The sequence below is a fragment of the Buteo buteo genome, chromosome 3 (assembly GCF_964188355.1).
Source record: "Buteo buteo chromosome 3, bButBut1.hap1.1, whole genome shotgun sequence".
Lineage (NCBI taxonomy): Eukaryota > Metazoa > Chordata > Aves > Accipitriformes > Accipitridae > Buteo > Buteo buteo.
The window spans coordinates 32,270,012-32,292,406 of NC_134173.1; the positions used below are offsets into that span (position 1 = coordinate 32,270,012).

General features: G+C 40.3%; 1 protein-coding gene across 2 annotated transcripts in view; it reads left to right on the forward strand.

Annotated features, from left to right (window-relative positions):
• Positions 1 to 22,395, forward strand: part of MAPRE2 (microtubule associated protein RP/EB family member 2) — a 59,158-nt gene that overhangs the window by 27,169 nt on the left and 9,594 nt on the right. For both annotated transcript variants that reach the window (XM_075023256.1, XM_075023257.1), the window contains 3 exons: positions 5,086 to 5,231; positions 7,206 to 7,419; positions 19,027 to 19,166. In XM_075023256.1, the coding sequence (XP_074879357.1) occupies positions 5,086 to 5,231; positions 7,206 to 7,419; positions 19,027 to 19,166 (500 nt within the window). The remainder of the gene's footprint in view (positions 1 to 5,085; positions 5,232 to 7,205; positions 7,420 to 19,026; positions 19,167 to 22,395) is intronic.

The window sequence follows — 22,395 nt, forward strand, 5'->3', positions numbered from 1 at the left end:
TCTTATCAAAACTATTAGGTCACGCGTGCTTCTTGCAAGTTACTGCCTTTTTGTTGTTGTTGTCCCAGCAACAGAAGTACCGGGTGTGTGCAGTTTCCCATCCATGTTAGCAACAACTGCTCTAGTGAAGTACTGATGACTAATACGCATACAAATCATCCCGTATTTTCCAAATGCATGGTCAGGTTCTTGCAGCTTTGGAGGGAGTGAATAATTTGAAGGAATGTATCTAATGTGACTAGATAAATGTTCTTAGGTTATCTGAAAGATCTTTCCTTAAAGCAAACATACACACACAAAATTCTAATTACAGAAAAAGGTACAGTCAGACATTTTCCCAAATGGGATTTTTCAAAAACTGAGTATGTGAAAGTCAAACTGAGGCCTGGTTAAAAGGTTTAAACCTGAATTGCATGCCATTTTAGAACAAAATTCTTACAAAGCATTTATAGCAAATTTCTAGTGTAGCCCTGAGCTCCTTTTGCTGTGGCTTGGATGTCAGAATGAAAATAAAGCAGCCCTCCACACAGATAGTCCCTGTCTTTTCATGGGCCCTTTGTGTTCCCATGTTGGCTGGTGTGGTTTTATGTGACTTTCTGGGATCTTGCTCCCACACATTGCAGGGATGAGCAGGGAGGGACAGAGTCTTCTGACGCTCGTTGCAAAGGATTGACCTGACTTCTCTTATAGGGGACAAATATTAACTTCGCAATACCTGAGCTTATATTACAGTATTTCTACTAAATATTTTATTAGTATACTAACTGTAGTATAGTTAAAGAAGTTAGTTTGCAAATAATATTTTCCTTTTCCTTTTATAAATATATAAACATAAGTGCTAAAAACCCCAATGATCTAATCTTGCTCTCCAGCTGAAATCTAAGAGGTTTACTGAGCAGTAGAAACTTGTAGCAAACAGGATTCTCTTGTCTTTGTTATCTCCTTTAAATTCTTGTGCTTTAAATAATTGGAAGCAGAAGTATTTTTGATTACCAAGAAAATACTTGTTTGCATTTGTGGATTCATCAGCCTCCAGATGGAAGAGGAGAAAGGAGAAAAACTGAAAATCTGTAATGATGCAGAGTGCATATGCTTCAGAGCAATCTAAGTCAGTATGGACAGTCTGGGAAGGAAACAGAAGCAGTGAAAGAAAAGTATAGGACAAAAACTAGAACAAGTTCAGCATTGTTTACTGCAAGGGGGAACTAGTGAAAGATTATCTACAACTCTGAAAATGCTGTAAAAGTATTCTGTTTTTATAGATGTGGTAGAAATTTTCACCTTTCCCACTGCATGTGGCGAAACTCTTTAACTGTAATAGCTTTAAACAACCACCTTTTCAGTTCTCAGTTTGTTCTTTTGTATCTTAATTCTGCCCTAGCATCCCTTCCCTGTTTCTGGCAGCTGCCTGCCTGCCCAGCCCCGTGGGTGCAGTCCCCTCACTGGTGTTTGCTGCCTGGTCTGCCCTGACCCTGGTGTGGGAAGCCCAGCAAACACCTGCAAACTCTGTGATGCTGATGGGCTCTTTCTGCTCACTGATCAGGCCAAAAGTAGCAGCTGCTGGGGGTGTAATCAGGACAGCGTGTTTGCAGGTTGGTTTTGGAGTCTGGCCTGTGAATATCTTCTGTAACTAATGGCTGCATCAATATTCTAGATCAAAACACAAAAGGACTTTTAGCCAGTGATTCTGAATTGCTTGTTAGCTAATACAGGATAAGAGGTTTTTAACATTGATCCCTCTTCTGCAGTGCTACCAGCTATAGTTTTCATCTTTCATTTGAATGGATTTCAAATTATTTCTGTTTGTGTGTATGTGTGTGCATGTTTATGCATATAAAAGATCTTCAGTCATAGAGGGACCGATTTATTGTGAGAGCCATTCTAGACAGGTAGCATGTTTTCAACTCCTCTGTATAGATTTGTTACGGTTTTGTGGTTCGGTTTGGTTTGGTTTTGGTTTTAATTTTTTTTTTTTATTCAGGTTTGGGGTTTGGGGTTTTTTTTCCAGAAAATGTAGGGAAGTTTTTAAATCTTGAAAAAAAATAAGTGGCATAAAAATCCTTTTGTACATGTAAATTATGCAAGAGGTATGTCACAAGCCATGATGTCATTATCTCTACTGCCATTTTCTTTATATTCTGTTAAAAATATTGCTTTCCCATGCACCTGCATTGAAGCATCAGTTGTATAGTAAATTGAATAGGCCTAAAGTGACGTCCGGTACGCAAAGGACCACATGTCTATATGCTATGGCTGTGAGATAAAGGCATCGCAAGCTTGCATCACTTAAGTAGGGCTGCTCTTTCTGCTGCCTCCAGGAAATCTCAGCCATGGGCCGTGTAGAAAGTAGCGTCCCCATTCTGCTGCGCTGATGTTTAGCATTCGAATGCAATGTGACAGCTACAAGCTTTAGGGAGTAAAATTTTAAATTATAAATAAATACCTATATAGTATTAAATGCTTACATAACTTCCATGTCCAAAATCGGGTAGTCCCAGTTGACTGTAATGATATTTTTACTGTCACCTGTTGCTGTGGCAGGCAGGTCTCTGCCTTTTGGGAGTTGGGAAGAGTTTCCTCTCTTTGTTGTTTACAATGTTTAGTTCACTCCGTGTTTGTATGTTGCCTCTGTACTTCAGGAAGGAGCATTTTAATGAATTGGGTTTGCCAACATAATAAAATCCTCCTGTTGGGGAAATGGCCCGGCAGCCAGCTTTCAGTGTTGTATCAGAGACCAGGTTCATGCTGTCATATGGATGTAGTCCAGTGTTTTCTGCCCTTGAGTGTTGTGCAGACCCAGGACCACCTCCTGGCTGGCAAATGCAAGAAACAACTGCCAGCATGATGGGAAGAAAACACAAGGAACTATCGTAGCTAGAGTCTTAAACCTAGTACGACTCTATCTAAAGGCATGCAGAAGGAATTTGCATTACCAGCAGAAGGAGAAAATCTCATGTGAACACTTTGGGCTTCTGGTTTTCTAAAAGGATCTAGATGAAAGGTTGCGCAGTGCATTTTCAAGGCCTTCAGGCAATTACTTAGATATCAGAGTAAAGCTTATAATTGGGATATGGGGAGGATGAAAGGACAGTTAGGAACAAATTCAATTTATAACATGAAATGATTGCATAATAATCCTTTTGCATGAAACTAAATAGTAATAAATGTAGTCAAGCCATGCATTATCTGTATATCCATGCTTTTAATTGTAATGCCATTTTTCTGTTGCCACATATTTACCAGTTCTCTTGCTAAGGATGAGTTTTGAATAACTAATTGTGTTTATATAGCTTTCTATACGAAGATGCAAATTTGTCATCTGATGTTTGTAACTTGCCAGAAGGCTCCTTTTCCTTTAGGGAATATTTTACTTTGATTCTTAATCATATCAAAACCATTGCAAAAAGCTAAGCACAAGGTGTCCTTGGAAAATCAGATTTTTCTTATGTTCCTCCCTGCCCCCCAAAACTATGCAACGTAAAGAGAATTTTTTTTTAAATGGCAGTGGTTTTCAGCACTAAAGCTTGATCTTTCTAAGTCCATAGCAAAACTCATATCAGTATGTTGGGAAACTTTTTTTGGACTCCACTCTCCAACTCTGCTTCTCTTTTGGGGAAGTTACAAGCTCTGTAACCCTTTGTATGATGGTTGAGTGGATGCAGAGAATGAGAAGTACCTCATGCATAAAGTTGTTCCTGTCAAAACACATGCCTACCCATGGAGAAAAATGTCTTAAAGTTATTGTTGCCTCTCCTGTAAAACTGGGCAAGCCAGGTGTCTGCTTTGTTAATTTGGTTTCTGTATGAGCACTCAGCAGAATTATTTTTTGATGAAAATCGTTGTCATTGATACTGGGCTGAAGCTGTTAGGTGAGATCTGGACACTTGTTTGTCAAAACTGATCTGCACTAAATGCACAAAACTCCTTTTTGTGGAAGTGAAATTGAACTTGTCAGGAGTAATTGGGCAATCACTTCTCTGCCCTGTATGCTCAAGCGCAGGGGCTGCACATTCTACAGCCCTCTGCTCCAGAAATGGACTTCATTGAATCTTTGCTGAGTATAAAGCATTTTGTAGAAAACTCTCTTCTGAAGAACTGAAATTGGTTTTCCTCTGATTTCCTCAAACATTTTCATCCTTAATTTCCAAACACTTCAGTGTGTCAACAGTAAAGACTTATTTTGCAAATGGTGGTGACATGATGATCTTGTAGGAGGAAGCTCCCTGCATACAAGAAAAGGCTTTCTCTATTAGATGTACTCAGTACACCGTTTAGAAATTTTTCCATATACTTGCCGCTCTGTGCTGGATTAGTTATACACACACACACACACACACACACAGGCACCCCCCCCACACCTAGTACTGCGTAAGTTCAGATAGCCCTCAAAGTTGAACTTGGAAAACTTACTGTTTGGAGTGAGAACTAAAGCTGGCAGCCCAGCTTCTGAAATCTATGGGTGGACTATGCTTAAATCTGCTTATTTAATGCTTTTCTCAGGAGATGAAAATCAGTAAGGATGTTTGTTTTAGAGGGGTGGGAACTGGCTAGTATGTTTTAACAAGCTGGAGATCTACAATCTTTTTTTTTAAGTCATGGTTTGAGATAATCTTAAATGATTGCCTTGGACATGATAGGCATTCGGTTACAAGTGCCGGAAGAAAGATGATCTTGGCTTGGTTGAATTCAGGGGGCTGTGAGGATTGAGGGAGCTTATAAAGAGATTTCCATTTTGACTGTGATCTTCTCACAGTATGGACAGTCCTAGTGTGTATAGGGACTCCAAGAACATCCATTTTATATAGAAGTAAGATTTACTTTGCAGTAGTCATGGTGGTTCTTCAGATGGTACACAACAGTGCATCATGCATCCAGACTGAATGGAGAAAAACCACATTTAATACATCGCACTGCTCAATGTACGTAAGACCAGTAGATCTTGGGTGCATAGTGTGAGGTTAAATTACAGCAGAGATGTGTTCAGCATGGTTGCTTCTTCCTCATGCTTTCGTCTAATGACATTAAATGCCATTTGGTCTTAGGTGGGTGCATCTGAATTAACATCAATGCATTCTCTTGTTATAGGAGCAGCTTACTGCCAGTTCATGGACATGTTGTTCCCAGGGTGCATTAGCTTGAAGAAAGTAAAGTTTCAAGCAAAGCTGGAGCATGAGTACATTCACAACTTCAAACTTCTGCAGGCATCATTTAAAAGAATGAATGTGGATAAGGTAGGTACTCTGTATTTGTTTTTCAGTCACTACAAGTTTCAAAAGTTGTATAAACTGGGTAAAATGAATAAATAGGGGAAACAAACCTCAAAATACTTTACGTCCAGTTTTTCAACTCTTGGACTTGGAACTGGAGTTACAAGCTGTATGTGAAGCTGTTCTTGACCTTTCATCATCTGAAAAGGGTATTTAGGCACGAAGGAAGAAATTTGGCATGCTTCGTTTAGGTACAAACTGAAAATTGAGTCCATGTGTCTGCTGTGGAGTTGTGCAGCATAATTTGTTATATCTTAATATCAGAGACCCTTTTGATAAAATACCATGTGTTGGAAATTCCTTACCATCAGTGAACCTTAATTTTAGATACAGTAAAATTACTGGTGACCTGAATTTCCTACAAAATAACTTGGAAATATGCTGTTCTTCTAAGTATTCCATGTTTCCTGTCCAAAACAGGGTTTAAGGAATTTAAATTATTCAAGAACTGAAATAATTTACCCAGAGATTCAATAGGTTGGACAGCACATGTGATCTTGTAAAGTTAAGAATGAAAATCTCTTAGAAAATGGCTTGTTCAACCATAAGGTATCGGTTTATACTTAAATGTGAGAGTTCGACAGACTCACCAATATAATAACTGTGTTGATAAAAATGAACAATGAAAGTTATGTTGTCATACTTTTAGTTCTACACGGATGTACTACCTGTATACCCTTCAAAGGTTCTGCTTTGGCTTTTAGTGTTGCCTTATTCTGAAATTTAAACAGTCTTACTAGAGTCCCATAAGACTTTCATAAAGCACTGGAAAACCTTCATTGTTTCCTGAAATGTTGCAGATGCTTCTATTTACAGTCTGATTTGCTAGTGAAACACTGGAAAGCCTAATAAAGTTGACATTGTCAGTTTTTCTGTAGAGAGCAAACTTGCTATACCATCTCAGTGTAGAATTAAGATACAAATGGAACAACCTGAAAGGACATGCAAAATGCTACGTTAATCCTAGAAGTAGAAGTATCATAGACTTATAAAATGCTGTCCAGTTGGCTTAGCCTTGAAGAAGAAATTAAAATTGCAGTGGTTTTAGGTACCCTTTTTCCAGCTGAAAATTAAATGCATTCAGGAAGCATTAAGATCCATCTAACTTGGCTCTTTAATCAGCTGTATGAATTAAGCAAGGCAGGGCAACCCTCCTTCTGCAGCTGTAGTCCCTGTCTACCCACAGTGTCTGGGAAGCTTGAGCACTCTAATATCAGCCCAGGACTCTTTTTGGAGGTTTCATTTCTGTGAAAAACTTGCAGGATATAGATATGGAGACATCCTTATAGCCTTTTGTTTTACTAAAACTTGATAGGCATTTTAGTCAACTTCTGCATGTCCACAAACTGTTCTATGTATAGCTATATATGGAATGGAAAAAAATTACAAGGTTAAAACCTCAGGGTTAGTTTGTATGATGAAAATGTACTACCAAAATGTAGGTTGGTTTGAACTTCAGCATGTCTTGGAAAAGCTGCTGGGTTTTTTGTAGTTCAAACAGTAGGACAGAGAGCAAGAAACTCCCGTCTGGACCTTTTGAAGAATTGTTCATTTTTTAGTATGCCCAACTGTAGCATGTCCATTAAAAACAAAAATCCCTAGTTAGCTGAATATAGTGTTACTCCCAGAACAGCTTCATTCATCATGGCTGTCACTGCAATAAGAAAGGAGTAACTCTGTGGAAGAGCAGTTACAAAGGCTGACATACACCCACTGTATAGCCACTTCAAAGGCTGGGTCTTTGTTTTGGTTTGGTTTTATTTCTTATTAAGAGCACTTGCAAATCCACCATAGTTCCCTTTCTTTTAGAAAGGAAACAATGGCAGAAGAATATATGCTGATATAGTTGCTAGATTTTTTTAAATAATTGTGTATATGTAATTTTTATATTTAAAAATGATAGTGATATATTATTGGAACCTTTATTCTGCCTTTCAGGTAATTCCCGTGGAAAAACTGGTCAAAGGGCGCTTCCAAGACAACTTAGATTTCATTCAATGGTTTAAGAAGTTCTTTGATGCTAACTATGATGGTAAGGAGTATGATCCTGTGGAAGCTCGACAAGGCCAAGATGCTCTTCCCCCACCGGATCCTGGTGAACAGATCTTCAACCTGCCCAAAAAGTCTCACCATGCAAACTCTCCAACTGCAGGTATTTTGCGTCTTAAAGAATTCCATTTCTGTCTCTGAAGACAACTATAAACTGTGATCAATTTTACATAAATACTATTTAAAAACTATTTCCTCATGTGGGTGGGCCATTCTTTTTGCCTTGTCTCATAGACTTAGCATCTGAGATGGCAGAAGTTAACTTCTTGTGGTGTGTTCTAGTTTGGCCCAGCCCTGTTGAGCGTAGGGTCTCCTCCACTGAATCCTTGATGTAAATGATGTGGATTCTAGTGATGTCTGATGGTGGAGACAAAGGCGTTTAACCTTCTTGTTGCTGAAAATGGTATGTGTAAGTGTATTCAAGAACATTAAATGGAATGTGTTCCTTTCTCACACCTCCACCCTTATAGGAAATTGCTAGCACAGGCTGATTTCTTTTTTTATTTTTTTATGGTGAGTGAAATGCTTCCAAATCTTAAGAGCTGACCAGAAGGAAAAAATTAAATTATTTGTGTTATTTATATGTGCTTATTGTTCAGGTACGCTAGTCCTCTTAGGTGAACAACGTACAAGTATTGCTCTTTCTCAAAGAGCTCTGTCTTCTAACTTTTTATTTTGTGTTTGTACTGGGTTTTGCTAAGATAAAGTTAACTTTCTTCATAGGAGATTGTATGGGTCTATGTTTTGGATTTGTTACCAAAACAGTGTTGATAAGATGGGGATGTTTTAGTTATTGCTGATCAGTGCTTACACAGTGTCAAGGCCTTTTCTGTTAATCACATTGCCTTGCCAGTGAGGAGGCTGGGGGAGCACAAGAAATTTGGAGGGGACACAGCTGTGACAGCTGACCTCAACTGACCAAAGGGATATCCCAGACCATATGAAGTCAATCTCGGCAGTAAAAGCTAGGGAAAGAAGAAACTGGGGGACACGTTTGGAGTGATGGTATTTGTCTTCTCAAGTCACCGTTAGGCGTGATGGAGCCCTGCTTTCATGGAGATGGCTGAGCACTTGCCTGCCGATGGGAAGTGGTGAATGAATTCCTTGTTTTGCTTTGCTTGCGTGCGCGGCTTTTGCCTTACCTATTAAACTGTCTTTATCTTAACACATGAGTTTTCTCACTTTTACCCTTCCGATTCTCTCCCCCATCCTGCCATAGGGACAGTGAGTGAGCAGCTGTGGGGGGCTCAGCTGCCTACTGGGATTAAATCACAGCAGTGTTTCTGGAACAGGCCAAAGAACTAAGCCTGATCTTTGGTGTTTATCTAATATGGGCATGACTGGTCACTAAGCAGATGCCATTTTTTGATAACTGAAAGTCAAGTGAACAGGAGAACAGCTACCATTTAAAAAAAAAAAATAAATCACTAAACAAGTGTTACTGAGGTTGATTGCCTGTACGCATATAGGTTTATGCCTATAGAAACACACATGCACACACCCTTAATTCCTTTATTGGTTTGTCCTGAGTTTACCTTATTCATGCTAACCTATTCCTTAAATAAGGATTAATTTTCAGTTGGCTTAAACCTGTGACCTATCTTCTCATGGGCTCAGATACGCACTAATGCTGGCAAAGGGAAGGGGCAGGTATGAGACACACTCAGTTTTAGGCTGGCTTACGCTCTGAAATCACACCCAGATTTCAGTGTTCTGCTCTGATCACTTCTGACGTCAAAGTGGGGCATACTTGGCCAGCTGCCTTCAGCTCATTAGTGCTTCCAGGAAATTGAGCACCTAATAGCAGGCCAGTGCTACTCTGGGCTTCTAAAGCTTGTTTACATCTTTGTTTTGCAGTGTCTTGTGTCTGAACTTCTGAATTTCAGGGCCTGGTACACTATAATTTCCCATGTGATGTCTTGCACTCCCTTTGAAAACAAAAACACCCAAGTGCTAATGTCACAATGTTGTCCAGTTAAGAAATTGGAGAAGACACTTGTATTAAATACAGACTTTACCATGCTTGGTAATTCTTCTTGCAGATGGTGTGTTTTTACCAAAGTCACAAATGTGTCATCCAAATTAAAGCTGTGGAGGTGACAATTCTAGAGAAATAGAATAGCTACTGGAGTGAAACCAGCCAGCTGATATGGAGGATAATGCAGTGATCTCATGTTGTGTTGCTGGTTGTGTGAAGAGCATGTCCTGTAGCTTCCCAGCCCTTGTATGGAATAGGACAACTGAGATACAGTGTGATGGGTTTTGGTAAGATCCTGTGGCTGCAAGAGTTAGATTTTTCGTGGAAAGCTTCCTTCATTATTAACTTAAGTATTGTCCAGAAGTATGACAGGCAGGATGCTAGTTTAATTTCTGTTGAGCTGAGGAGGGGGGGGTGTAGACATTACATGATGCTAGGTGAATTGAGAGTTCTAGCTTTTATTTCTGCTTGCATTTTAGAATAGGACTATTTCAGTTAGGTGTCAGTCATTCATAGGTTTATTCAATTTCTGAGTGAGCACATTTTCATTTCACTCATGTATTGTGCCTTTGTGCCTCACCTCACCACGTCATGTAGCCTGGTTGCTTGAAACGATTTGAGCTCTTACTGGGTGCCTGTTGATAGAGGACACTCTGGGAGGAGTGTTGTATGCATCTGCAAGCTTGTGTGTGCCTCATCTGCTGTTTGGGAGTAAACCGAGATGATGTGGAAGCGAGTCCTGGGTAGTTGGGAAATTGCAATGAAAGATGTGCTTCTGTACCTCTGTCTTGTGCATGCGCACACTTAGCTGGAAATGAAAGAGTATTCATAACAGTTGTTACAGCAGCCATAATATGCCCATGTGAACAAAACAAGTTTAGCCATTTATATGAAAAGGGCAAAACAGAAGGTCTCTTGAGTTCTCCTGAAGCAGGTTAAGAATTCCCCACCCCATCTGGAGCTTCATCTTCCTTAACGATATAAGCCCAAAGAGGGAATATACGCCCATGAGTAAGTACAACATCAGGTGGCATAGTTTAAACTGCTATCTATGACTTTTATGTTGATTATTTTGTTATGCTTCTTTCCTGCCTCTTCAGTGAATTGGCTGAGTTTTGAGCACAGCTGTACTTCCACTGACTTTGTTGTGGGAGCAGTAAACATTGTGGGCTGCTTGATGCCATAACCTCGTACACCAATGCAGCAAGCATTTGCCAGCATCTGTAGCAGTTTGCCACAGTAGTTTGTCTCTTTTTTGTAAATTTTTTTAATGTCATTTTTAATTTGTGTGATTTGCTCTACATTAACACTTAAGCTTTGAAATATTAGTACTGCCTTGTTTCAGTTCATTAACAAAACAGAAGCAGTATTGAGAGAAAATAACCAAGAAGATCATTCAGCATAATCCAAAAGGTTTTAAACAGCATGCAGTGGACATACCTAAATGTATGCATCTATTGTTTAGTGTCAGGAGCAAGCAGATATATGGGGACTCATTCATACTATATTTTTGGTTTTGAAAGACTTTTAAATCTGCCTAAATTGATCAAATATATAAATTTCTAAAGGAATACTTTATTTAGCTAATAGTAGTTTCATATGCATTTCAGATGATTCCTGTTGTTCTACGGAATAATTTTTCCAGTGCCCTTTGCCAGAGTTTTGTTTTTGAGTGATTTAGGAGGTGCTGATCTCTTTAATTATTCATTATTGCTTTATAACACTCTGTTCTAAACTGTATTTTCAGAGGTAGACTAAGGTATGTCTTTTCAGTTAACAAGGAAGTGGTCAAATCCTTAAGGACTGCTCTGAAAGCTTACCCAAAAAGGTACTGGCATGAGTTAAGAATTATTTTTGTTATTTTAATCTGATGCTAAAGCTTGACAAGACCCATAGTATCAGCTAGTTCCTTTCTGTACCTATACATGGGTATTTACCTATATCTCTGCAAATGCAGAGTTTGGTCTTTATTTCATTTTAAAAAAATGCTTTTAAAACTACCCAAAACTCAAGAAATCTGAAAATGCACTGGGCTTTGTGTTAATTGGGGAGCAGGCCAGCAGCCATGGCCCTACCCCTTCCAAAGGCAATCCAACTGAGGAGTCAGTGCAGGTCAAGGATAATGCAGCTCGGAAATGGAAGCGTAAATAGGTCCCTACAACTAATCTGCTGTGCCACCCTCGCGTTGCCTTGCCTCTTCCTTGAGAGACAGATCCGATTTGTTGCCGAGCTGACAGCGGTACAGCAGGTTGATGGCTTTGGTAACACATGTAAAAGGCTGCTTCTAGAAAGAGTAGGAGCAGCAAGGATTTGCCAGGTAAATGCAGCTCCCTGCTGGGGGAACGAGTATGTTTTCATCCTTCGAGGAGTGGAGCCAGCAGCACAGACCACCACTGCAGGCTCCCTGCCAGCAGCACCACAGCTGCTTTTAGATATAATGCCATCTGCCAGCCCTGAGCTGGCTTTCGATCTCCTACAGCCTCTGCTCTTCTCTAATGCAGTGGTAAACAGCCTACAGATGTAGAGTCAAAATCATGGTAAGGGATTAAAATATTAGGGCATTGTTGTTTGTGCCAGTTCTAATGCTCCCTGTGGAAAATAGCAGAAGAACCTTCATCTGATCAAATTGAAAATTATGATCAGGTTGTCAGGATTTTAGCTTAGTGTCTTACGTAAGTATTCCTGTATGTCAGAACAAATCCACAGAGCGCTGCTTTGTGTATGGGTGTGGGGTGTCAAAAATACATGGGTAAAAGACAGCTTAATAAAATTAATTATTAACATGTAAGCTAAAAATGCAAGGGGTTCGTAGATCCGAAGGCTGTTACACATTTTAGTTTGAAATATTCAGTGAGAGCAGGATGACTAAAGCAGAGCTGGAAAATACTGGAGGATCACATGAGGGCTAAAAATACTCACGCTATGACAGGGAAAATAACCAGGGCAGAATGAACTGTTTGTGCACGAATGCTTTATATATAATGTGCATGGCATCGAAGAGCCAATTATGCAAGAAAAATACCTGTTTTCTTTAGGGAAATGGTATATCCTACTGTGGCAGATAGGCTGTAAATTAATTTTGAGAGATAAAAATACTCAACAAAACCAGTCTTTATTTTAGCAGCTAGTGATATGATTAGGACTCCTGGGGGACTAGAGAACTCCTTCTAATGCTTTTTTTTTTTTTGCTGTCCACCAAAACATGCCACCTTTTTCCCCAGGTGGCAGGTAGCTGGTATTGGTGATGGCAACCTCTGCTCGTGGTGGCACAGTGCTCCAGGACAACGTGGCAGAGCTGGACATGGGAAGAGCTGCGGGGCAACAAACTGAAAATGCTTTTGTGCCTAGTTCATACGAGGCCAAGGAATTGTACTAGCCGATGAGAACAGCATGTGCAGTGACAGTGCTGGCCTGGGAGGTGGAGAAGAAAGTGGCTCAGCCTTAATACAGACACATACCTCCTCTGCCAGCTTGAGGAGAGTTTTAATTTTTAAACCCACTGACCCCGAGAATTTAGACCACAAACCAATGCTGCTTGTAGTGTGGGAGCCAGGGCCTTTTTTCTAGAAAGAAGATTGTGATTGAAAAACAGTGGTGAAATTTGAATTGCTGTCTTAATTTTCAGTGTACTGTGGGTGTGGTTTGAATGTCTGTGTTGCTCAAATTTTTGCATGATCTTTTGTATTTCAATATGAATTTCTTCACATATTTTCTTTCAGATTTTCCTTTTGAGGCTGCTTTCTCCTTATAGCTAAGCAAACAGTTGAATTTTAGAAAATGCAGATTTTAAAGAGCATTTCAAATTTCAAATTGTATTCTTCTGTTAAGCCTATGTGGAATGGTCTCCTCCATTGAAGATGAATGCTTACAGGCTTGAAGATGTTTCTAGAGAAAATAGGGGTTTCAGTTGAGAACAGTTACTAGTTGCCATCAAAATGCTGGTGGTTTTAAATCTAAAGAAGAGTCTTCATTTATGATGGAGAAGAGGCTGTGGTTAGTTCCTATCTGTCAAATTTCCTTCTATTAAAGATGACCTGAGGGAGTCATGCCATCAGCAAAACTTTTTCATCTGACAAATAGACTCCATTGTATTTTTTTGCTTGTATTGCTCTGTTGAAATTTGTAAAAGGTGCTTCAGTTTCAAGTATTTGTACACACTTCTCTTTGCCAGCTGACTGGCAGTGATGATCAGAGTAGAGCGGATCAGACTGTACTGTAGCCAGCAGCAGTGGAGGTATGGAGAGCTGAGGGGACAGAGGAGTCCTGCCACCCAGGGGAAGTTAGTACCACAAAATAATTAGGCAGCGGTGGGATGCTGAAAGTAGAGTCAGATTTTGTCTGAGGTCATTTCATTCCCATTAAGCATCATTTGTCATCACTTATGCCATTAAGCATCCCTAAATTGAGCAGTTTCTTGCATCCCAGTGTTGCTGCAACAATAAGCGTGCGTGAATATTAATTAATCTACTGTGCTCACTCATTTGTTTTAAGTGGGTGGGGAGTTTTTTCTTTAGCTCATGAAGAAATTGCTAGCTCTGGCCTCTTGGTTTGGTTTTTTTTGTTGTTTTTTTTTCCTGTGGCATGAGCCAGGAACATTCATTTTATGAAATCCTTTAATTTGACTGAAGATAGACTGCGAGTGATTCCCAAATTCCACTGAAGCAGTGGTTATGAGGGCTCAGCCAAGTCTCATGCTTGCTCAGGGCTTCCATTGCTGTCATGCCATCCTCATGCATGTCCACACTGTATTCATGCACGTGTTTTCTTGGAATTTTACATTAATATTTAATGGCGTACTAATTACTCATATAGCTTCAAGGAAGATTTCTCTCTAAACATTAAATAGGTCTCTTGTCTGCAAGACTGTGCTTGTGTTGTAGTGTGACCTGGAATTTGCAGCCTAGCTTTGTTGTACCCAAAACCTGCATAGTGCCAACATCCACTGTTTTAAATTGCAGAAGTGTACATCTGTTTGTAAAACTTACATCTTAAGCAAAAAGAATAGTGAAGCTGAAATTGGTGGGGACATATTTAATTATGATGGACTGACTAGTAATTGTTTCTGGAGCACAATAGATAGAAACCTGTAATGCATTTCAAAGCTGGTTCATCCAACTTATTTCAGTACAAGAACAAAATAATTTGTCTTTCAACTGTGAATTTATTTTTCCCATCTCTGCTAGTGTTATATGGGCAGGTACAAAAAGTTATCCAGGTGCTAACTGAAGCAACTGCAATACTGTTCACAAAAAATTTTAATTGAACTCTGCACTGACCTAAAATCAGAGCTTGCTGTAACAGAAGTTCTCACAGAACAGCAGAGGTGGGAAGGCACTTCTGAGATCATCCAGTCCGAACCCTTTGCTCAAAGCAGGGTCACTTGCCCAGGACTATATGCAGTTGAGTGAGGTTTAAGTGTCTCCAAGGATGGAGACTCCCCCCCCCCCCCCCCCCGCGCCCCCCCCGGACAGCTCATTCCAGTATTTGATCACCCATAGAATGAAGAAGTTTTTTCTTATGTTTAAATGTAATTTCTTGTATTCCAATTTGTGCCCACTGCATCTTGTCCTTTGACTGGGGACCACTGAAAAGAGTATGGATAAGATCCCCCTGAAGCTTCTCTTCTCCAGGCTGAACAGTCCCAGATCTCTCAGCCTTTCCTCCTGTGTGAGGTGCTCCAGTCCCTTTGTTGTCTTCATGGCCCTTTGTTGGACTCTTTCCAGTATGTCCGTGTCTGTCTCATACTGGGGAGCCCTGAACTGGACCCAGCACTCCAGATGTGCCTCATCAGTGCCGAGTAGAGGGGTAGAATCGCCTCCCTCAGCCTGCTGGCAGTGTTCTTCCCAATGCAGCCCAGGAGGCTGTTTGGCCTTCCGTGCTGCAAGGGTGCATTGCTGGCTCAGGACCCCCAAGTCCTTTTGTGCCACACTCCTTTCCAGACAGTTGGCTGCCAGCATGTTCTGGGGCATGGGGCTGTTCCTTTCCAGGGGCAGGACTCTGCACTTCTTTTTGAATGTCAACAGTAAGCTTGAAAGGGAATGGGGAATGGGTAAGAATAGGTAACATTTATGGTGCTGATTACAATGCAGTGTTCTCAGTGGTCAGTGAGAAGAGCTGGTTATCAGGGTTTTTTTTTAATATAAAATACTTGTATAAAATGTTGTGCTTTCTCAGAATATGTAAATGGGTTATATATAAATATTTTCATAGAAGATATGATGTCGGACAGAATTTAAACTGCTTGGATTATATAGCCCCTCTGAGCAATGCATTAGGAGTTATTCCACACTTGCACTAATTGACTGCAAAGCCATTGTGGTGCTCAATAGCAAAGTCATTAAGTCTACCAAGATCTTTTGTCTCTGTTTAAATATCTGGCTGTCTCAAGAACTTTGCACTACTCTACCAGCCAGCATCCTTTAATTCTTTTATGAAATTAAGCTTCTGTTAGAATGGGGGGCTTACCTCTGAGCCGATTCTAAAACTGATGCTTGAGAATAAATGTGCAGTAAAGCTTTTTTTTTCCTCCATGAAATTTTAAATTAGAAATCCCTAGGCATTCTCTGTTGCAATTAAGTTCTATCCAGCTGTTGCTGATACAGTCTGAAATGCTCAGGTTATTTAGCTGGTTTTTATCTGTGTTATTGAAATTGGAATATCTTGTTCATTTAAGAGCTGATCCTGAGCAGCAGAGCAAAAGTCAATTTCTTTTGATTTGTCTGGACATTTTATAAAGCTTAGCAACACTTTGCTGTAGAAATTCAAAAGGCTTCATCATTTTCAAAGGAGGGCAGAATATAATGCAGTGTATTGGTGCTATCCAGCCCTCTCCGCAGACAGTGGTGATGCGGGCTTGCTCAGCATGCTCTGGGAGGGTTCCTCAGCTGCAAATTGGAGAGAATACCTGGGGAATAAATGTTTGTGCCTGCTCTGTCCTTACGTCTCTCTGCAGGTCAAAGAGAGATGTGTACTTAACGATTTGGCTTTCTGTGATCAGCACCCCAGTCTACAAAGAACTAGCTCACTTTGCAGGGCTATTGAGCATGAAAGGGAGTAATATGCCGTGGCTGCACACCGCAGCCACCGTGCCTGGCTTAGGTCTTGTACCATGACCCCCGAGGAGAAATGGCGAAGAACTAATAGGCCGGGGATGCTGTCCTAGAAAACCTGAGCAGCTTCTCATATGCTTGCGCGCAGGTGTTTGCTGACTAGGTAAAGTCCAGTGCTGCCTTCAAGTAGAAGAAGGCTAATTGGTAGAGGGGGGAGATGCATTGACCAGCCAAGGTTTCGCATTTGAAGGTCCATACCTTGTTTTATAGCACTTAATTTTCAGTCAATATCCTGAACTGCTTCTTGCAGGTGCAGAATACAATAAGAAATAAACATTGATACCTTGGTTCATCTCTATTATTTTCAATTTTGTATGGGTAACTTTTGCAGTTCCATGTGATACAAGTATTCACTAAATAGGCCCAACTAGAATGCTATAGTCAAAGTGATTATTTCATGTGTGTTTATCTTGCGTATTTCAACACCAGTTTTCTTCTATTTATCTGCTAATCCAAATGAAAATTGTTTTCCAGGCTTTGAGAGCACCTTAACAATCCTCCTCTTAAGCAGCTTATTTTTAGTCAGTCAAAATGTGGACTGAACCTGGAAAATGTGTAATGAAGGCAGGGTGCTAAAGTTTATGAAATTGCCTTACAAAGAAATACCAGCAAAAGATCTTGGCATTTTTAATGTGTTTCCACAACTGATTTATTCTTTGCTGATCCAACTATGGTGTGAAAAGAAGTTTAATTTCAGGGATGTGTACAACATTGAATTTTCCCGACTTTAGCAAGTCTGTGTACTGTATCTGAAATCTGGTAGAGGTGAGTTTGTGTATGTAATTGTAAGGATTTAGGCATGGAAGTTATTGGACTGGAGTGACCAATTTAAAAAAAAAGTATTTTATTTTTTTCCTTATTTGTCTCATTTTCAGGAGCATAGAAAAGGAGAGTGGGTGTCTTGTACAGAAATGCTTACACAAGTCAACTGAATTATCAAGTTGTTTGTTTATGTTCTGTTGGCATTAGGTGACCCAGTTAACACAGAGTTATCCGTAGAGGCGGGAAGCTTCCGATGCTTGTTACAGAGAGGCCTGTGACTAAATCAGAAAAGCCTAAGCTAGCTTGATTAAATAACCCATTGCTGATCTCCTTTCCCATTGTTTTTCGGCTCCTCCACGGGACCACTATACACAGTTCGAGGTCAGTGAGACTGTCGGAGCTCCTATGGACAGCCTCACAAGTCATCTTTCTCCCCCTCCTGCCCTTCTCTGCCTCCTTGTGATTTCTTCCTAGTAATGCCTTTGTAAAACACTGGTTTTACAATGAATTGCTTTAATAAAGTGTTGTCTGACACTGGGGATAAGTTGTGGAGATGACAACTTAGAACAATATGTAGTGTGCCATAAATCAAATCACCTTCTGGGAAGAGCAACTGGCAAGGTGTGGGCTGGAAGGTGGTTGCTGAGAAAGCTGGGCCAAGTCCTTCCAGGAGTGGTGACTTCAAGCTTGAAGCTCAGCTGGGTGCTTGCTGGATTTGGGCTTTCTCCCTCACTCTGTGTGGCCCAGGCTTCAGAGCCAACAGCATTTGGTGGAGGAGTGTGGCCATGGAGCCCATCAGCAGGTCTGGGCAACTGTGTTTTGCTCTTTGTAAGAAACAGTGATAAATGTGGGTGCTGCAAAGCGGGACTTCTGATTCACATGCCTGCTTAATAAATCCAATAAAATAGGTTGGAGAGAGGGCCAAGTTTCTGTCTGAACCCAAGTGATTTCTGTACCAGATGTATGTCCACTGCATCTGAGGCTTAGTCCTAGCTGGTGGGAATAAGGAAAAGGCTATGAGTCAGAGTACAGTGCCTGTGGCAGCCCAGGCAAGGTGAGCTGGGCACTCATTCACGTGCCAGGGCTGAGCGACTAAATCAAACCGCTGACAAGGAGAGGAAAGATGGAGAGGCAGAGCAAGGTGTGAGGAGCTGGCTGTGAGGTTCATGTGAAGGCACTGTGACCCCTTTCACATAAACATTATTCTGCTCAGGCGTTGTGAAAAAGAGTACCTGCATGCACTTGTTACTTGCCTTTTTTTGCTGGTAAAGATGTTGTTCCGTGTTCTGGCAGATTTGCAGTGCAAGTCATTAAAAACAAATAGCAAAACTGAAGCAGATCAAAACTCATCTCTTGGTCACTATGGCAACTGCGAGTTCACTGATGGATTTAATTCTGCGTGCTCTGTCTGAACTATCAATGCCCTTGTCTCAAGGATGGTTTACATTTCAAAACAAAGAAAGCACAGTTTAGCTGAGTTTTTCAAGTCTGTCTTTCTCCAGGGGAATTGAAGATAGATCTGTACACTAAATATTGGGCTGGGGGAATGGTCTGTTAATGGCATATTTTTTAAAGCTGAAAGCTGCTGACAGCTAAGGGAACTTTATATTCTTAGTTCAATGTTTATTTATTTTAGTTTGAGTTACATCACTCTCAGTAGCAAACTCAAAGTAAAACTGCTAGGAAATGTGGTTTTTCCTTTCCCAAGGTATAGCAGCACTGGAACTTCCTCCACTGTCACCTTGAAGTAACAGAGAGAATGGCTGGCTGTAAAATGAATACTTTTGTTTCAGTACCAGGTTAATAGGAATGTATTTATCATGGGGATACATCTTGATTGTTATTTATTGTACTTTTTCAGGTGCTGCTAAATCCAGTCCAGCTTCTAAACCAGGATCAACACCGTCTCGCCCATCTTCAGCAAAAAAAGCTGCACCAAGCAGCTCAGCATCCAAATCAGATAAAGATTTGGAGACTCAAGTCATACAGCTCAGTGAACAGGTAAATTTGCTTTAGGCATAAAATTAGATGCATTCATTGTCACAGACAGGCATGAAATCTAATATTGCCCTCTGTTGAATAATGCTCTCCAGAATTATGAAGGGACAAAAGATTGAAATAGCTCAGCTGGGAAGAAAAAAAGTGATTTATTGTTAAAAATAACATCTGACAGAGATGACTGGTGTTTGCCAGTATTTTTAAAAGGTGATCTTAGGAATGACAGGTAAGTCTTGCTGAAGTATAATTTTATTAGATTTTGAAATGTATCTTTTATTTCACTTGGATAGGAAAAATCCCAATAGTGTCTTTGCTCTTGTGTATTACAGATTTGAAATAAATCATTTTAATGTGTCATTGTGGAGAAAACAAGCCTGTTTGTAACACCAAGGTGTTAAGAGATTTGCAGCTGAATCGAGAGTAGCTCGTTGCACTCTGCTTTCTGGAAGGAAGGTGTTAAGACAATAATATGCCTTTTTCATTTAAAAATGTGATCTAGCTTTGTGAGAATACTTAGTTATATTATAAATAATGTTGGGCAATATAATTAATAAAGTTTCAGAATTTCTTTAATGTTAGGAATGTAAGGGCTTAATTTTCATTTATACTATGGAGCTTTATGCCACTCTGTCATTCCTGGACATGCAAGAGTGTCTGCACTGGACATGAATAAATAGCTGCATCTGGCTCAAGACTGTGCTGTCAGAATGGTGTAAATGCCATGAGTATAAATGAGGCCTAATCCTTGTATTTGTCCTGGACAAGGGAAAACGGAAAGGAAAAACCTCGTATTTTAGAGCCTGAGCTGCCTGGCAGCTGCATTCAGGAAGAAGTCATTATTCTGGATCAAGTATAATTTTCCACAATTATGGGCATTTCAGTTTTAGACTTTCATTGACCTGAACAACAAAGATTTCAGTTTCTTGGGGCACTGTTTGTAAATTCTTGGTTATTGTTATGTACTTAAGGTGGTGGATGGATAGCCACATCCCAAACACGATGTCCTGCAGATTCAGTGTAGAATTCTGAGCAGCAGAGAGCACAACAGGGTCCACCAGCCTTCCAAATGGGCTTTTGACTGTTGCTGTAACAGCAAAGTTTTTAAATGTTGCACAAGGAATGGATTTTTTTTTTTTTTAATCAGTGTAAGAGTGGAGTTCAAATGTCAGCTTAATGCAAGTTAAACCATGACATTTGTACTCAGAAGTCAGAATGTGTTCGCTTCAGCAGAAGAGTTGGTTGGGATCTGAGCAACATAAAAATGTTTGATCTTTAGTAAAATAGGCAGTAACTATCACATCCACTGCTAATGTATTCCTAGCATGTTCCATGTGTGAAAACCTTAAGCTTTATATACAAATAACCCTGAGGGAAAACTGATGATTTCCCTCATCACCAAAGAGGAGAAGAAAATTTGAGATTTGGAAAGTTGGTGTATTAATAGCTAGTTTTTAAGAGACCTCTTTTAGCTAGAACTGTCTGGAAGGCTTTTTTTTAATGCTGGCAGCATTTGGTATCTCATTTCCCACTAATGGTTACTTGTGGACCCTGGGCATATAACACAAGCCAAAAAAACTATGCTGCAAGCAGCTCTGAGCCAGCTTTTTCTGACCCTCAGTCTGAACATGATGGAAGAGCCAAATTGCCTGGTTTTTTACCACTCTGCAGCAACCAGGGAGGTGAGGGCAGCAGCCACTTTTACCCCTTTGCTGTCTTGATTATGAGTAAGAAAAGTTGAATGGTGTCTGTGGATATCAAATTCCTATGTGGATGTAACAGATTTTTTTTTTCCTAGCCCTTTCATGAATGGCAGCTAAGGGAGATTGAAACATCTGAACTTCTGTGCAATTTGTAGTGGAAAAAATTAAGTAGTGGGGCTGTCCATACACTATATTTTACCACAGCATTGCTTAATGAGCTATTTGCAATAATCGTAAGCCATCCATAACATTTGCTATTTTAATGGCTCCCAACAATCTTAAAGTTTCTCTTAAAATGGTCTTAGCTATTGCCTTGCTCTGTGCTAGTGTAAATTAAACACTTCCAAGGAATGTCACTATGCACTGGAACTTGATTACCCATAGCATTAAAATGCTAAAGTGGTCCCTGCTGTGTTTTTTGTCTGTGCCAGCTAGTACTCTCCCAAAGAGTTTGAGTGCAGTTGAGGAGACAACACAGACCAGGGACCATTACATATGGAGAAGGGACTCTTACATATGGTGAATGGTCCCAGGAACAGTTAACTGTATGCTAGTATACACACAGTTTCTGAAAACAGCACCATCTTGGCTGCATGTCTACAATATGTACTCAATCTTCAACCTGGCTCTGTAGTCCTGTAAGTATTCATGCTACCAGTAAGTGCCATCAGAGAAGAGACCAGTTAGTAAGAACTGCTGCCTTTGCACCCATTTAACTGGATTGCAGAGGAGTACTTCTGGTCCAGAAACAGAGCACAGGAGTTAACGTGCGCTGTTCCTTATGCAGGATTGTAGCGTTCGCTACATATCAAGGTGCCACGCTTAGATCACTGGTCGGCCCGGACCAGGGAAAGAGACAGATAACACACACAGTGTGAGCGCCAACTTCCGCCTTTTATTGCGCAGTTAATTCCGTTTATACTAACAAGGGGAGGCGGGATTACAGGTACATCACAAGGCTGCGACTAACCCTCTAACTTTCTGTGACATCGCGAGATCTTCCAAACGCCGAACCCTACACAGGATCAGCCTTTTGGCATGTTCATAGAAGGAAAAAGTAGGATATGGATGTGCTAAGTACCTGAAGAAAAACAAATTAGTGTGTCATGGACACATAGTTGATATGTAACTGAAGAAAAGCATATTTGGTTACAACGTTTACTGTATACTGTAGTTAATTAACTATGTGCATATATGCATAGTTTAATGATTCTGTTTCTTGAAACGGAGTGAATGTGACAGAATGAACACAGGAGAATGCCTTCATAGTAAATCGGTCAGAAGGGGAGGCAGTCTGAGCTATTAGCTGCCAATGTTTCAGCAGAAGTTCATTGTTTTCCCAAACTCTAGCAAGCACAGAGCAAGAGACCTAGAAGCAGTTATGTTCTTGTTCTGTCTGGATACAGGTGTTCCTCTCAAGGAATATGCTGTTGCAGATCCAGAAGACATGTCTTAAATGTGAGGTCCTCATGTATAGACCAAAATATTGTAAACTCTTGTTCCATTTTGCTATTCCTACTTTCATGAATAAA